This window comes from Nomascus leucogenys, chromosome 7b (assembly GCF_006542625.1).
Source record: "Nomascus leucogenys isolate Asia chromosome 7b, Asia_NLE_v1, whole genome shotgun sequence".
In the NCBI taxonomy this organism is placed as follows: Eukaryota; Metazoa; Chordata; class Mammalia; order Primates; family Hylobatidae; genus Nomascus; species Nomascus leucogenys.
Genome location: NC_044387.1, coordinates 64,424,146 through 64,442,127, shown reverse-complemented (window position 1 = coordinate 64,442,127; position 17,982 = coordinate 64,424,146). Strand labels below are relative to the sequence as shown.

The 17,982-nt window shown below is 35.8% G+C and overlaps 1 protein-coding gene across 4 annotated transcripts in view; it reads right to left on the bottom strand.

Moving 5' to 3' along the window:
- Window positions 1-3,072: 3,072 nt before the first annotated feature.
- The window catches only part of GAB1 (GRB2 associated binding protein 1), a 131,961-nt gene continuing 117,051 nt past the window's right edge, over window positions 3,073-17,982 (bottom strand). For 2 of the 4 annotated variants that reach the window (XM_030816188.1, XM_003257756.3), the window contains 4 exons: window positions 16,372-16,465; window positions 15,362-15,485; window positions 9,297-9,419; window positions 3,073-8,231 (listed from right to left, as the gene is read on the bottom strand). In XM_030816188.1, coding sequence (XP_030672048.1) covers window positions 8,073-8,231; window positions 9,297-9,419; window positions 15,362-15,485; window positions 16,372-16,465 — 500 coding nt within the window. In that variant the 3' untranslated portion in view covers window positions 3,073-8,072. The remainder of the gene's footprint in view (window positions 8,232-9,296; window positions 9,420-15,361; window positions 15,486-16,371; window positions 16,466-17,982) is intronic. The other 2 variants (XM_003257758.3, XM_003257757.3) reach the window with 1 other exon arrangement.

Sequence of the window (17,982 nt, the reverse complement as noted above, 5' to 3'; positions counted from 1 at the left end):
TAAGATTAAAGTGTCTGTTGGCAGACTCTCCACCAGCTACAGCTCTTGCTGGGTGTAACAGCTTCCTTCACTTGCCTCCTTAGTTCTAGAAGTGGTAATGGCTTCTCACTGCTGCTAGTCACTTACCGTTGCTCAGGATTTTATTTTTTAACAAATGGGGTCATTTTGCTCTGTCACTGAGGCTAGAGTGCAGTGGTGTGATCATAGCTCACTGCAGCTTTGAACTCCTGGACTCACACAATCCTTCTGCCTCAGCCTCCTGAGTAGCTGGGACTATAGGCATGCACCACCACATGCAGATTACTCAGGGTTTTTAACCATTCCTTGTTGGTTCCCTTAACCTTACCTATACAATAGTCCCTTCATTCAACTGTCCTCAATTACTCCTTTGAGTGTGCCATCTTTTCCTGCTGGGGAAAGTTAACATAGCCAGGCAGATGAGATATAAACATAGCCACAAGCTCAGAATGTGTCAGTTTTTTGGAGATAGGGTCGTTAAAGAAGTAATTAAGGTAAAATTATTCATTTTACCTAATCTAGTATGACTGATGTCTTTATAATGAGAGAGCAGAACCAGGGGTGCCAACACAGAAAAAAAGACCATCTGAGGACACAGTGAGAAGATGGCTTCTACAAGTGAAGAGACCTCAGAAGAAATCAAACCAACGCAGCCTTGATGCTTGACTTCTAGCCACCTGACCTGTGATAAATTTGTAGTATGAGGACTACATATGTATTATATTGAACAGCAACTGTTCAATAGTTTTATAAAAACACACAGTGAAACTCACAGACCTAGGTTTAGAACTGCCTCCTGACTTCTTGTGGCCTACTCTTTCCATGCTTTGGGTTATTGTTCTGACATTTTCAAGTCCTTAATAACCAACACACTTGAGTTTCCAAGGTCTTCCATCCTTGGCCTCATTTCTCAACTCTTAATTTTGCCTTTCTGACTGCTAGCATCTTAGATGGCTCCCAGTGATCCTTACTTCCTGGTATTCATACCCTTGCAAGTCTCCTCCCACAGTGAATCAAGGAGTGAACTGTACAACCCATTACTGCACAGCAGAGATGACAGTGTGTGACCTCTAAGGCTAGGTCATTTGATCTCTGGGATCACTAGCTTTGGGGGAAGCCAGCCCCCATGCCACAAAGATACTCAAGCAGCTTTGTGAAGCAGCCACATGAAGAGGAACAAAGGCTCCCAGCAACAGGTAGCACCAACTTGCCAGCCATGTGAGTAAACCACCTGAGGCAGATCCTTCAGCCCTAGGTAACTCCAGTCCCAGGTGATTTGACTGTAATTTCAGTAGAGACTCTGGACCAGAACTGTTCAGCCAAGACACTCCTGAATTTCTGACCACGGAAACTATGAGAATAGATGACTTTTTAAAGTCACTACATTCTGATTACCCAGCATAATACAATATTTCATAAGCCTCCACCCAATACGTAGTTCTCCATATTCTGCTTTTGTCTTTTTCTTTACCTCTTCTCATGAAACAAACCAACAGCAAGCTAACCTTCTTGCAAATCCTCCAATGTCCAGCTCAATCTCCATCTTTATGAAGGTTTTCTTAACTACAGAACTTTGTTTTTTCTTTGGTAGCTCATAGTTGGTACCTCAGAAATAATCACTTACTGTCTTGTATTATTTTTTCACACATATTTGTAAAGATAAAGATGAGGTAGATTTCTTTCACGTTTCCCATAGCACCTTGAATAATTCAACATGTGTAGCTTAGTGAAATGACTAAATTATTAATAAGCCACCATCAAGTAGAATCGAAATCTGGGACAACAGTATTTTCTTAGTCTGACTTTCAAAATTACTGTTTTGTCTAAGGACTGGAATAAGCAACTTTCAAACACATTGTTTTAACAAGGCTGATTAAAAAACAGCTTTAGAGGTACACGGGGTAATATGTTTTAGAAATTTAAAGCAGGAAAAACTAAATAAATGTGTAGGGTCATAGCATGTGCCAAGGGTGAAGAGGTGAAGACTACATCCCAGTGTTACAAATGAAATTCTGTCCTTAATAGTATCCTGTACCCTTTGTGACAAGAATCCAATAATCTGTGTTCTTCTTAGAATACTATTTTCCATCATTGGAGATGTTGATTTAATGGTTCCTAGAAGATAAAAAGCTATGGCCAGAAGTGGAAACATGGTTCACTGTTGGTAAATGGCTTCAGAAGAAACTTTTGGAGCAGACTGCTAATACATTGCAAATTAAACTTCAAAATCATTGCTTGGTATGAGAGGCACTCAGATTAATGACTCAGTATGTTTATCAGTCATGGTTCTCCAGAAAAACAGAACCAATAAGATACATATATCTGTAAGATATCTATATATTCTTATATACCAACACTTATGTTTTGTATGTGTTTTGAAGATACATACATATACACACACACGGGGGAGACAGAGAGAGAGAGAGAAAGAGAAAGAGAATTAGTTTTAAGAAAGGCTCCAGGATTTAAGAACTGGCAAGTCTGAAGTTGATAGGGTAGGCCAGCAAACTGGATCAGGTAAGAGGTGACGATGCTCTTCAGTTCAAAATCTACAAGAAGGCAGGCCAGCAGGATGGAAACTTAGGCAGGATTAATTTGTTATGATCTCGAGGCTGAATTACTTCTTTTGGAAACCTTGGCTTTTGCTCTTAAGGCCTTTAGCTGATTGAATGAGGTTCAACAACATTATGGATGAGAATCTGCTTTACTTAAAATCAACTGATTGTAAATGTTAATCACAACTACAAAATATATTCACAGCAACATCTAGGCTAGTGTTTGACCAAACACATGGGTGCCATGGCCTCACCAAGTTGACACATAATATTAACCATCACAATACCATATCTGATAAAGTGGGCTTATTTGGGTATTATTTTAATTTTTAAATTTCCTATATCACTGTATGTCCCCCGCACAGAGTACTCCAAATGTTCCAAGCACCTCATGGAACACAAAATCAGAGGAGACACATTAAGTGTTAATCACCAATAACCATAAGTAATAGTAATAAAATCTTTTCTAATGAAGTATAGAAACATCTTAGAAACTTAATTTTCTGTAGGTGTTCCTTTATCAAAAATAGTAATTTTGTATAATTTTAAATCAGGAAATCTACGGGGACATGTTACCCAATCACAACAGTTAATAAAATGCCTCCCATTACAGACCCAGCTTTTTAAATATTCAATAACATTCACAGAATTGGCAAGTTAGTCTCCAAAAAATTCTAACAGAAACTGCAACTCAAAAAGTGTGTCTATATCAGAGATGGTGGTAACTTCCTCAAATAAGTTATATGCAAATACCCAGGAGTCTCATAGTTTACAAGGTGACAGACAGACATGAGAAAATAATCTCGAAGAAGATAGCCTCATCCTACCCAAACTTCCCAAATATGATTCAGTGAGAGTCAGAGTTGCAAGTGGGCTGGGTGGGCTGAGTGGACCAAAGTGCTGACTTACAGCAATTGTTGGGATTTTATAAAGTACTGGAGATGTTTGAAACTTTCATAGAAATGAAAAATCCCAGCCAGTTAATAAACAGAATCATTTCCCAAGTCATATTTTACATATAAAACCTAGCTTCTGAAGATAAAGGTTGCATGCAGGCCCTTATTTATTTGGTCTTTTACTCAATAAAATGCTGGCAGTACTGGCTGGCTGGAGGAGTAACAGGGCATGTGCATGTGGCAACAGAGTTTTTCCAGGGAGCTTCTTTTATTTAGTTAGAGAGGATCATGACTTGTGTTTCAACATGGTTTAGTGAGATCTTTGTTGCAGAAAATGAGTGACATATAGAGGTGGGACTGGGAAGCACAGTTAATGGCAGAATTGGGTTTTTGATGCAGATAAAGACTCTAAGGAAGGGTTGGAAATATAAATTTATATGTCCTTATCAGTTTACAATCTTAGTATCCAACTTGTCTATTTAAGGTCTTGAAACCAAATTGTTTGAAAAGTTTTATTTGGTAGCAGAAGATCTACAATGGGATCTTTACAAAAGATGATGAGCAAGAGGGGAGAAATAAATTTATACATATGATTTTGTTGTCAAAATTTGGGATGATCATCAGTAATCAAGAACTTACATAAAACCACATCTTTTTAAGTAAAGGAAGTAGAAGCTATGTTAATACCTTGACCAATCAGTTTGCTGAAACTCTGTTAACAGAGATTATACTGAACCGGAATAAAATTAAGTCTATAGAAGACAAACGAAATTATTTTTGACTGTAGTAATGCATAAACTATTTAGACAGATTAAAAACAACTTTCTCAAGCTGACAATTGATTTCTATCATATCAAGTCCATGATGTCTACAATATTCATTTATACCATGGCATCTCATAGTTCAGTTTTTAAAATTATATATATATAAATGTGCATGTAACATCAGATGTTACTGACAGTAGTTGTTACCATAGAATGCATGTATCTTTCTCACTGTGTGTATCCACTTTATTTGTTTATATGTCCAATCCCTGTCACGGACCTGATTGCTTAACTGACAGTGGAGGAGAAGACTTACCAGAACGACCCCAAGATAGAAATAGGAAGGATCAGCCCACCTCAGCATTATTAAGAGGGCCAGAGGCTCTGTAGTGAAAGTAGTAATACCAACACTTTCAATGGGCCAAAAAAGAGGCACTAAGAGTGTTTGTGAACACCCAAGAATTATGATCAGTATCTACAGCATAGTGTGTAGGCATAAAGTAGTTAATATTTTAACAAAATATAAAAATACTGTTTTCTCTAAATGGGGAAGCAGACAACTTCCCATAAGTAGAAAAAGAAAAACACTGGTGTTCAATTTCCGGTTTAAATGCATTTATGAAGGAAGACTATAATCCCCATTAATTAAATATAAAAGAGTCCAGCAGAAATTATGACCTTAATGTACAAGTAGTATTTCTATATCAAATTAAATTTAGTCTATGATTAAATACAATGCTATATATACACACACACAGACACACTCATAGTACCTTTATGGAATTCTCTAAAATGCTCACAGTAACTTATATAGTATTGATAATGATAAAGATGTATAAACTGAAGTGTAGATTTAAAAAATCTTTTACATCTTACTAAATGATATCTTCCATGGTTTAAACAGCTTTTTCAAGTTTGATTTTAATTTTTGAAAGCAAAACTGTGCTTTGGTATTCAAACCTTCATAAAATCTTACAATTTTTCAGAATAAGGAATTAAGGTAAAGAACTCTAATGTGGAAGAAAGATTTCCAGTCTCCAACATCATAACTGTCACATGGTTAACCAGCGGTTTTTAGCCCATTCCTGGCCAAAGTCTAGTTTCTTGGAGGTGAGTTAAAAGGGTTTGATTCAAATTTAGTTTTTATATGTGCATATTTTAAAACTTAATAAAAATGCACATTCTGATGTGCTACATACCCTACTTTACCACACTGGAAACTGCTTATGTATTAACTTCCACTACCACGATAATTTATCTTTGTATAGACCTTGAATAACTTTAGCTATCTCTAATTAAAGAATTTCCTGAGATTTATGTTTAAAACCTATTATTTTTGCTTACATTTGTGTGAATCAAAATTTTCTTGATAGTATACAAATAAAACAGGGCATAGCTATACACTGGCTGCTGGTTTCATCAACTATGTATAACTCCACATTTGTGTTATTCAGAAATAACTCAGAATCTTATGCTTAATAATGAGCGAAAATGAATAAGCATAAATGTGAACCCAAAATACATTTATATTGATAAAATTGAGTTTTCAGGCTTTATGTATTGGGGTTATACATAAAATTTCATCTAAAAAGATTCTAGTGCTAAAAATGTTTGGAAAATACTGCTCTGTAAGAAACTTTTAATTTAATTCTCTAATACAATGTTCAATGTGATTTAGTTTTCTAAAGCAAACTGCCTTCCTAATACATCACCATTTTTAAATTATTCAGAATGAAAAATTTTCTGAAAATCAGAGTGCTACAGATCTTCAAATATGGTGACTTGTAAAAAGTTAATGATAAGTTAGACTAAAAACATTAAGTGCTTTAGACCATTCTGATAGGCAGCTGTAAAGATTTTTATTTTTTAATTAATCATGTATTTATTATTGTGTTTTAAATCTTAAATATATTCATCCTCCAAGTAACAGAATTTAGTATCTTTACACATTAGCTGTATCGTGTTTTGATAGTTTAGGCACATTTCAGTGATTTTTAGATTTTATTTTGTGGTTTCATTATAAAACAGCTTGCACACCAAACTCAATCAATCTTTTTTATTTAAAAATCCACCTAAAAATTCACTTCTGGGTTTCAGTTTTTGTTTAAAAATAAGCAAATATTTAAAAGCATCAAATGTTACTAGTCTACAATTCATCTTGTTATGAACATTTTTAGTTTGAGGATTGGGAAAATAAACCTATTACATTGATTAGGCACAGTACTATGGCCAATGGGCCAGAAATCAGGGCATATCTGTGTACTCAGGCAACAGTTAGAGGTTGGAATGGAGGGAGTCATGCCTCAACTGTGGGCACTCCTTTCTCTATGCCCCCTCCAAAAATTGTTGTAAGTCTCAAATCAGTACATGAGATTGTATGTAACTTGGTTTAAAAACAACTATACGTGCTTTCTAAATTATGTTGCAAAGCCAAGACAGATGAATATAATTGTAGCCTCACTACAACTTGTGGTCTTAATATCTATGTCACAGGACCATGTTATAGGTGAGACAGAATTATACCATCCCTCTGGTGGTTTCAGAAATCTGGTTGGAAGGAGTCCATGACTATAACATTTCACATTGCAGCAAGGCTCCAATATTTCTTGAATTGGGGCAGTGAATATAAATCACAGTACAAAATCTGTAATTCTTTTAGTGGAAAAGCAACAGGTGCTACATATGAGAATCACTTATATAACATCTATTTTTTTTAAAAAATGTAGATATAAAATATTAATTGCATAGGGATTTAAATATAAGGCCAAGAAGAATATTAAGTAAAAAAATCATAGAAAGGGCACTATGGTGTCAAAAGACAGAATTTCATAGAGCAATAAATCTGAATTACTATCTAATTAAAAATCACAGTATGTTGCTGTTGCTGTAACTAAAAGTGAATGTCAACTGCTTTATTAATTCCAAACCGAAAACCAATATTAGGACTAACAAGAACACAACCAAAGCTCATTGTCTAAACCTGATCAGTGTATTAGCACATCACTGCCTGGTACGTACCTGATTGGTTACATAATCTACCTTTTGCAAATAACACTTAATACATGTTAACAAGTGTAAGAGCACATCATCACTGCATGCCATCAATGATTTGCAGGCTTACTTGGTAGTGTAATTATTCAGTCTTTCAAAGGTGCAAGATCCCACCTGGCAGAATCTTCACTCAATGAACCAAAAACACTGTAATTAACAAAACATAACAAAGTTCCACCATTAAAAACTAAATGTACATGAACCAGAGAACTAGGTCCTGACACCAGTACATACATTATCCTCAGCATTTTGGAAGGCAACAAATGATGAGTCCAAGTATAAGCTAATGGTTATCACCTGAAGCTTCAGGTAGAAAGCTAACTTGTGAATCAACCTCTCATTTTATTGTTGTTAGACTGTGGTTTAAACAGCAAATTCCAAATCTAAAAGTAGCTTAGTTGACTTAGTATTGTTATATAAAGTAGTGTGACAACGAACAAGAACTCCCAAAGGAATTATGGTAAAGTACATTGGGAATACCCAAAACAATGTTTTAGATGAAAAAGTGCATAAATACAGTAATACTACGAGTGTGTTAACTATGGAACAAATGTTTCTCTGGGAGCTAAACAATACTATTTTCCCACATTATTTACATGTTATGAATTGTTCAGATACCACAAAGCACCACTTAAGTCTAAATTGCTTGATTATGTCAGAAAGGTCCTTTGACTTCAACTCTACTCATTTGAGGATCTACCTAGAGTGGAAGTGTCAAGTCATTCTTCAAAAGGGATTTATCTTTACAATTCAGTTTTCTTTTGTTCAGAAATGGCAAGGCAGTATTTTCATTTCACACTCTTCGTTGGCGTTTCTGATTCTGTGGACTGTCGCCCATCTGTCCAGGCTTCCCGGGTACTCTTTAGAGCCAAGGTCTTCTGTTGGTCAACAACAACATAATCCACTCTCTCATCTGCTACACTGCTGCCTGAGCCACTGCTCTTTTGCTAAAACACAAAGAAAAAGCAAAAAGTCCAACATATAAAGGAGTGTTTCTGAGTACAACTCAGTCTTAAAACACAAAACACATGTACTGTGAATACTCTTTTTTTTTTTTTTTTTTTTTGAGAAGGAGTTTTGCTCTTGTTGCCCAGGATGGAGTGCAGTGGCATGATCTCAGCTCAATGCAACTTCCGCCTCCTGGGTTCAAGCAATTCTCCTGTCTCAGCCTCCTGAGTAGCTGGGATTACAGGCATGTGCCACCATGCCTGGCTAATTTTGTATTTTTAGTAGAGACGGGGTTTCAGCATATTGCTCAGGCTGGTCTTGAACTCCTGACCTCAAGATCCACCCGCCTTGGCCTCCCAAAGTGCTGGGATTACAGGCGTGAGCCACCATGCCCGGCCATGAATACTCTTAAAATTCTTCTGGGTCATACACAAAAAATAACATCAACTACCTCAACTTAAAAATGTCTCTCTCCTAACTATATACTATTTTTGCCTTAAATTTAAAATTATTATATTTAAGAATTCAAAGCTGGGCGCAGTGGCTCACGCCTGTAATCCCAGCACTTTGGGAAGCCAAGATGGGTGGATCACGAGGTCAGGAGTTCAAGACCAGCCTGGTCAAGATGCTGAAATCCCATCTCTACTAAAAATACAAAAATTAGCCTGGCATGGTGGCACAGGCTGTAATCCCAGCTACTTGGGAGGCTGAGGCAGGAGAATCACTTGAACCTGGGCGGCAGAGGTTGCAGTGAGCCAAGATCGTGCTACTGCACTGCAGCCTGGGCAACAGAGCAAGACTCCGTCTCAAAAAAAGAATTTGTTAAATAACTATTTCAGTGGTAACCACTAAAAGAGTAGAAAGTATAAAATTCTAACCATCAGAAAGGAAAAAAATAATCAGTCTCCAGAACTATGTTATTTGTGGTTTATGAGATAGCATCAAGTTGCAGACCAAATTTATATTAAACATAATTAATAAAATTATCCCAAAGGAAATAATTCTTCAGGTTTGAAGTGTGAACTAACTATACACAAAGAAGAGGCATGTCACATGTCACTCACCTTACGTGGTGGTGTGGATTTCCCAGAATCTAAGTCAAGATCTAGGTATTCCACTTGTTTGTCTCCTTTGGGCTTGATCATAGGGCTGCTTCCTCCATCAAGACTGTTACTGCCAAAGAGATTCTGAAAGTATTAGACAACAAAATCAACGGTCAGACATTCACCAGACATACCACTTATACTGTTGGACATCTACGGAAGCCTAAATATTTGCTTTCAAGAGGACATAGCTTAAAAATTTAAACGACCTTTTAGGATAGAAAGAAAATATGTAATATTTAAAAAACTGATTAAAGCCTAGCTTAGAGCGAGCTAAATGTAGTTTCAAAAGTTAAACTTGGTTCACACTAAGATTGAGACATCAAGAGATAGTTAGCTATGATAGCCCAAATTGAACATTATTAAAATTATATCTGTACTCAATTATGCATCTACAGGATCTTTATATTCCTTGGTTTCAAATTAAATAAAAAAAAACTTCCTACGTTTTATTTAAAGGCTTTCACACTAAAATTTGTTTGACTTCATTGGCTAAGTCTATTTTGTTTCAATCATCTGGATTTTTTACCACTTAATTTCCTTAGCCTGATCTTTTCCTTCCTGAAAGGCATACATTCTAAAGAACGTATTTAAGAGAGAAGGAAAATTATTACCTAACGAAGGCCTGAGACAAGAAGTGATAAAGAAGCTGCTAAACATGCAGAAAAACGTAAATAAGCATAGTTTATATAATAAGAGCAATAATATTACTAACTTGCGGGTTTAAAAAGAATTAAAATTTTGGACAAAAATGGTGCTAAGATTTTAAAGAAAGCAGAGTGAAGACAACTCTGGAATTTGTAAATAACCATTTCAGATGATTTGTACAGTAGGACTACTCTCTAAGAAAAAGGGAAAGAAGGTAGGAAGATAGATGACAGCAATAAACAACAGGAACAAAAACCTTGAGGCAGAAAAATGAAAAATAGGCACTGGAACATCAATGCTAAATAGAAAGGAAAAGCTGGCATGAACTCAAGTCCCTATATCTTCCCTCCACTGTAATTACAACAGGGTTCTATTATACATGTGCTCAAACAAGTGACTTGTTTCCATGCCTTACTCCTTTTAACCCCATCTAGAAATGTTCCTGGCTTCTCATATGCAAGACTGTGTATTTCTCATTAGGGATTTTCATCCTTGTGCACTGTTGATATTAATGTTCATATATTATCTCATACTTTTGAAGAAAACCATAATGATTTAACAAAGTTAAAAATTTATACATGTTATGATGAATAAAACAATTTGAAAACTGCATACATCTGGTGGTTCTGTTGATTCTTTTTATGTTGCTACTTCATTTCTTTTTGCTTAGGTTAAACAGAAAAAACCGTGCCTTAGGGAAAGGACACTTCTAGGAAAATATTGAGACTATTCCCTCATTTCCTAGCAGGGCTGCTAATAGCTGGTATGGAACCTTTCTGCAAATTATTGAAAGGTGCTTCTTGCACTGGGGTGAGACAGCTCTGTGCTGTGGGTGACTGCAGCTTGGTGCGCAGCACATAGCCTGAATTTCATATAATCAGGTATGCAGTATGTTTATTCAGTAAACAACCTGCACAACTAAATGTAATGTTCCTATTTGAAGAAACAGATTTTTTAAACCAGATTTATCAATTACTGTAAATAAAACATTTAAAAAATATATAAAATGGCTAGGTGCGGTGGCTCAGGCCTGTAATCCCAGCACTTTGGGAGGCTGAGGTGGGTGGACCACCTGAGGTCAGGAGTTCGAGACCAGCCTGGCCAACATGGTGAAACCCTGTCTCTACTAAAAACTACAAAAATTAGCCAGGTGTGGTGGAGGGCGCCTGTAATCCCAGCTACTTGGGAGGCTGAGGCAGGATAATCGCTTGAACCCGGAGGCAGAGGTTGCAGTGAGCCAAGATCCCACCACTGCACTCCAGCCTGGGCAACAGAGGGAAACTCTGTCTGAAAAAATTAAAAAATCAAAAAATCAAAAATAACATGTAGAGCACAAAAAATGTAAGCACGTTTTGGTCCTCAATATAAATAGCAATCCCTCTCTTTTTTCTAATTCATGGAGAAACTGAAATCATCACGAAATTTTTTATCTGAATGACTCTATATATCATTGTCACATAAAATCAGCCATGAGTGTGTGAAAAATTCTATATTCAAATGTGATCAATGAAAGACCCATACCCTCCATTTCTCTGATTAGAAATATCTAGAAGTGTTCACAGTATTACAAGGCTATAAAAGAAATGCATAAATTTGTTAAGACCTGCATGCATAATACCAATAAGTTGCTCCTAAACAGAATTTCTCAGGGTGGCTAGTTAACCTATTTTATGTCTGTTATTACTAGAACTGAACGTTTTTCCATCTTTGAGTATAGTTAACATTTGGGTGTCTACAAGGAAGTCTATTTGCTCTTGATTTAATCTCCACTGGAACAGCCTGTCTGTATTCTAGCCTTTCACCCAGTATTTTCCCAAAACAGTTTAGAGAAACGCTGATATTCTATAAGGTATTATAAGTGCTCTTTGAATTAAATAACGAACCAGTAGTGCGAGATTTTTTTTTTTTTTTTTGAGATAGAGTCTTGCTTTGTTGCCTGGGCTGGAGGGCAGTAGCTTGATTTCGGCTCGCTGCAGTCTCTGCCTCCTGGGCTCAAGTAATTCTCCTGCCTCAGCCTCCCGAGTAACTGGGATTACAGGCGCCTGCCACCATGCCTGGCTAATTTTTGTATTTTTAGTAGAGACGGGGTTTCTCCATGTTGGCCAGGCTGGTCTCACACTACCGACCTCAGGTGATCTGCCCGCCTTGGCCTCCTTAAAGTGCTGGGATTACAGGTGTGAGCCACCATGCCAGGCCTAGATTTTTAAAAAATTCTTTAAAAATTATGTAAAATCATTTAACATATTTTTGTTATTATCACATAACAATATGTATGCCTTTAGTTATGGTTTACCATCATTTGAATTTCAGGTGTCACATTCAGAATTCACTTAATAATGCATGATTTTTGATCCAAAATTAAAGAAGTTTGTTAAATATTGCTATAATTCTCATATTCTTTTCTAAGGGAGAGTTGAATGGACTACAATGAGTCCTTGTATTTGGCAGCATGAGGAGATGGAATTGGCACTGTTGACTTTTCTATTGTACTTGGTAAATAGGTGCATCCTCCTGGGTCATTTTTGCTTTTTTCTAATACATATGACCTAAGTACTTCAGAAATTCATCACAGGGGCCGGGCGCGGTGGCTCACGCTTGTAATCCCAGCACTTTGGGAGGCCGAGGCGGGCGGATCACGAGGTCAGGAGATCGAGACCACGGTGAAACCCCGTCTCTACTAAAAAATACAAAAAATTAGCCGGGCGCGGTGGCGGGCGCCTGTAGTCCCAGCTACTCAGAGAGGCTGAGGCAGGAGAATGGCGTGAACCCGGGAGGTGGAGCTTGCAGTGAGCCGAGATTGCGCCACTGCACTCCAGCCTGGGTGACAGAGCGAGACTCTGTCTCAAAAAAAAAAAAAAAAAAAAAAAAAAAAGAAATTCATCACAGGCCAGGTGCAGTGGCTCACGCCTGTAATCCCAGCACCTTATGAAGCCAAGGCAGGCAGATCATTTGAGGTAAGGAGTTTGAGACGATCCTGGGCAACATGATGAAACCCCGTCTCTACCAAAAACACAAAAATTAGTCAGGTGTGGTGGCGCAAACCTGTAATCCCAGCTACTCGGGAGGCTGAGTCAGGAGAATCATTTGAAACCCAGGAGGTGGAGGCTGCAGTGAGTTGAGATCATGCTACTGCATTCCAGCCTAGGTGACAGAACGAGAATCTGTCTCCAAAAAAAAAAAAAAAAAAAAGAAAGAAATTCACCACATTGTTTATTTAGACACTTCTACTGGTGGCAAGTAAAAGTACCTTTCTGGCTTACTGTCATTAGGTGTAAAAAAAAAAAAAAAAAAATTGTATTTTGATTTCCTTTGATTTCTGATCGTAATGCTCTTCTTTTTCATCTTTTCCCTTCATCTAACACCCATGACAAATCATATTTTTAAACTTTCCTATTACATGGGCCTTTCCAAAATTTTTATGGCTATTTACTATTTTGGGCAAAAAGACACACTCTTTAGTACCTCAGAAAATACTCTAATTACTTTACGATAAGAAAACAGTTCACTCAACTACCCAAAGTTGAAAATAGGTGACAATATCTACTCTGACCGAGAATTTAGGATTTAGAGTTTTACTAGAGTCAACTTACTATACTGAGGAAAACTAATTAACTTAAATAATAATAATAGAACTCCACTCAAATTGAAAAATAGTGAATACAAAAGCAAAAGTTTATAAAAATTGCCCTGCCTTGAAAAATCAGTGAAAACATTATTGATATATTGATTATATTATTTTTGAATACTTTATAAATTTGACATTTAAAACATTTTTACAGACAAGGTCTCACTATGTTGCCCAGGCTAGGTGTGAACTCCTAGGCTCAAGAGATCCTCCTGCTTCAGCCTCCTGAGTAGCTGGGACTACAGGCACATGCCACTGTGCCTGGCTAAATTTGGTAATATTTTAAAGTTAATTAATTTAAGCACAAAATCAAGTTTTTCATATCACTTAATTATGTTTCCCGACAATACATAGTTTTAAGAAAGCTGGTTCTGCCTAAAGTCTATTAAGGATGAAAAACCAATTCATTGATAGAATTGGGTTTTATATTTTATACCTCTAAATAGGGCTGTTTTAAATAATATAGGGCCACTAAAGTGTTACTCATTCTAAATTTTGACATCAGGTATTTGCTTATCCTGGTAGATATGGCCTGATTGTCCCTCAATACCTGCTTTCCCCACTCCCATATGCATGGGATTTCTAGGTGGGCCCACTGTTCCTTGGATCTAAGGCTATGTTTTCTAGCTCCTTTGTGTCTAAGTGTGGCCACACAGGCTAAGTTCTGGTTAATGGTATGTATACAGCAGTTTCGAGGAACTGTCCTTATGAGGCAGTTGGGCTGTACCCTTCTTTTTCTCCCTTTCCTCCACCTGGAGTTGGAATGTAACTCTGCTGGCTGGAGCATCATCTTGTCCAATGAGCATGTGCCACACCTAAGGAAAGCAGACTGGAGAGCTGGAAAAGGTCTGAATCCCTGAAGACTCTATGGAACAGAGCTGCCACAACAGCCTTGGATTGACTCTCTCTAGACTTTTCCATGAGAAAGAAAGAAACTTCTCTCTTGAGTCACAAATATTTATTTTCTTTTACTCAGAGGGGAACTTAATCCTAATGGATATACTTATTTCCTAACATACAAATAACAAAGCAAACATTAAACTTGACTTAAGGAAAAGCTAAAGCAAAATATTTTTAAAAATTAAAATTGGTTTGTATTCTTAAACATTTTAAGTATTTTCTGGCAACTACCTGATTTCTGAGGAACAAAATGCTCACTACCATTAGAAAATTCTCATGCTTTGTAGTAGTATAGCCAACCTGAAACATGTTACGTTTAAAGAGGTCTTCTTTGATCTTTACACCTATCTAAGGGTATGTTACTTATTTATAGGACCATTTCACCATTAGAGTGCTGTGACATGGCCTTAGAGAACTGCATTATAAAATGCTGCCAGTATATTTTCTTGAAGAGTATCAAAAATCAAGTATCTCTTAAATGACATATAACTGAAAACTTAATTTTTTTCTAATTAGAGACAGGGTGACATGTTGCCCAGGCTAGCCTCAAACTGCTGGACTCAAGGACTCAAGTGATCCTCCCACCTCAGCCTCCCAAATAGCTGAAACTACAGGGTTGTGCTGCTGTGCCAGGCAACTTTTTTTTTTTTTTTAACTCATTTACGGTTTACTTTCACCTTTTATTGGTTTTAGAGTTTATGACATTATTTTTAATAAGCTTTTAAAAAGTTGTCTTTTATTGCTTTTTCTTAAGTATATAAAGATATGAGGATAAAATTTATAGACAGAACAGTTCTAGCTTGAATGACTGAAAAGGGCTGCTCAGAAAGGGAAAAGTTAAAACATTACATACTGGGTCTTCACTGGACAGGTTTGGGTTCATGGGAACATAATTCTCTTCACTGTCGTGTGAGTCACTGCTTGAAGTTGTGCTATGCACTGAATCTGGTCGGGGGGACATGGGAAACCTAGAAGAGCTAATTACAGAAATTATCATCACAAACATAAGCCTTGACAAAAATATCTAAAATTATTCTCCAAATAAAAATGAGAGACAGTCTGCATCCTTTCAGAAATATTCCCTTATGTTTACAATCATTCATTGTACACATTTATAACGACATAATTTTTGTGCACAAACACATAACTAATATTTATAATTGTATTATAAAAGTGTATTTTGGACAGCAAAATATTTTGTGTAAAACAAAAAAAACCCACTGCCAGTGACTTGTTGATAAGTAGAAAGTTACAGATATACAATGGAAGACTTAAGAATTTCTATATTTTAAAAAACTATATATGTATACACAAACACATAAAACATGAACATATGTTTAACATAGGTTTGTAACTTCATAAATTCCTCTCATTTCCCTATATACATTTAAATAAGTCTCGGTTACATAATCTCCACGAGAATACCATATTTTCAAGATTAGTAGCCCTCAGAAATTTTGGGTTTCATAAACCTTTTACACTCTTAAAAATTATTGAGAATCCCAAGAAATTTTTGTTTACTTGAGTTGTATCTATTAATTTTGCCATATTAGAAATGAAAATAGACATATTTTTAAAACACAAGTAATACACAATACACATTTCTATTGGGTGTCACAATGATATCATCACTTATCACGTAGCCTCTGGAAAACTCCACTGTACACTCAGAAGGAGAATAAATACAGCAAATAACATCTTAATATATTAATGAAAATGGTTTTGACTTCACAGAACCCCCAAAAACGGGGCTCTTCAGATCATCCATTGAGAACCACTATTCTAGATATTTTCCATGATAATGTACCAGTCTAGATAGTCACATTATTCATACAAACTACATATTTTAGACAAAGGACTTACTCTCGAGCAAAACTCCTAGTGATGGGAGATCTAACTGGGGCTTGTAATTCTTCCCATTCTGGCAAAGGTTTTATTTCTAAAGGTGCTGGCTTGACTGAAAAGAAAAAGAGAAAAAGAGATTTTTAGTGTACAGAACTTTGGAAAACAAACAAGATTCTCTCTCTGTAACTCTACTTATATTTGATAGCCAGAGTAAACCTAAGACCACCTAGTTTCACATGTGAAATGAAGTTCATGAATGTTACATGATTTGCCCAAGGTTACATAGCTAAGTAATTAGTGGTAAAAGCTAAATCAGATGTTTCATGATTGTTATGTCAAAGCCTAAACCTCTATTACAACATGTTGCCTAAGTACATATTTTATGAATATAAACTAAATGAGATAAAGAAAGAGTAATGTGACCCAGTTCCTCTATGGTTGCTTTATATGTTTCATTATTTAATAAATTATTTCACCAATTTCATACTCAATAAGGAAATTTAATCATCTATGTAAAATCATTCCTATTCTTCAATATTGAAGTATATAACTATATATATATATAAAACGATGCATAGAAACTATTACAAACAAAACTTTGTTAAAACCCCAAACTGAAAAAATGTTCGAATCTTTTAAAATAATTCATGCCCAGTCTGGAAACAAACAAAACAAAACAATATTTGTACCTTTAGATCCAAACTCTGCTCTGAAAAAAGGCCATAATTATTTTATTTCAAATTGTTAGTGTAATTTAAGCAACAAATCTCTTGCTAAATTATATACAATTAAGTAAATGCTAACAATAATTTTCATTTATAAGTGATCTTTATTTACCTTATATTGCAGTAGACAATTAAACCAATATATACCACAGAGTTCTTAGCCATTTTCTTGAAATCAAGACTGAGATTTTTTCAGAAATTTACAGAGTGAGCAAAAGAACTAAAACAATGCTATTTAATACTAGATATTTTAGGAGACTACCTAAACATGTTAGGTAAATATTTCAGTTATGTTTCATTCTGCCACTCTTAACAAAAAATTTCATCTTTCCAGATTTATTTGTAGTCTTTGTCCATGTATGTTATGGCATAGTTACCATTACACTATAAAATGAATGGTCATTTTAAAGGACCATACACATTGAGGCTCATAAGTATTTTGTCAACTCACATACAATGAAGACCAAATTAACTTATTAAATTTGAGCTAAAACCATTTTGCTTGTCTATATTCTTAAAATAGACACATACAGAATATTCCGCTGACTGAAAGTATTTCTTTAACTGTTAATGTTTTACTTTTTGACACCCAAAGGCTAATAGCAGTTTCGCTGTCAGTTTTTAAATAATGGCACAATTAATCCATGGAAATGATTCTTTATTCTGTCTCAGAACAGAATACATACACATAAAGACAGAAGACAACAGAAAATCACAAACAGTTCACAAACTGAAAGGATAAAATGTTGTCTAAAAAGTTAAAAGAATAATGCAAAACGACAAGTCTGAATATCACATATTATCAAATATTTAACATGCTGTTGTTAATGGCATAGTAAGTAGACTCATTGTGTATTACGGGAAGCATTCACTTTAGAAATAATGTGTGGGAAAGTTTTATTTA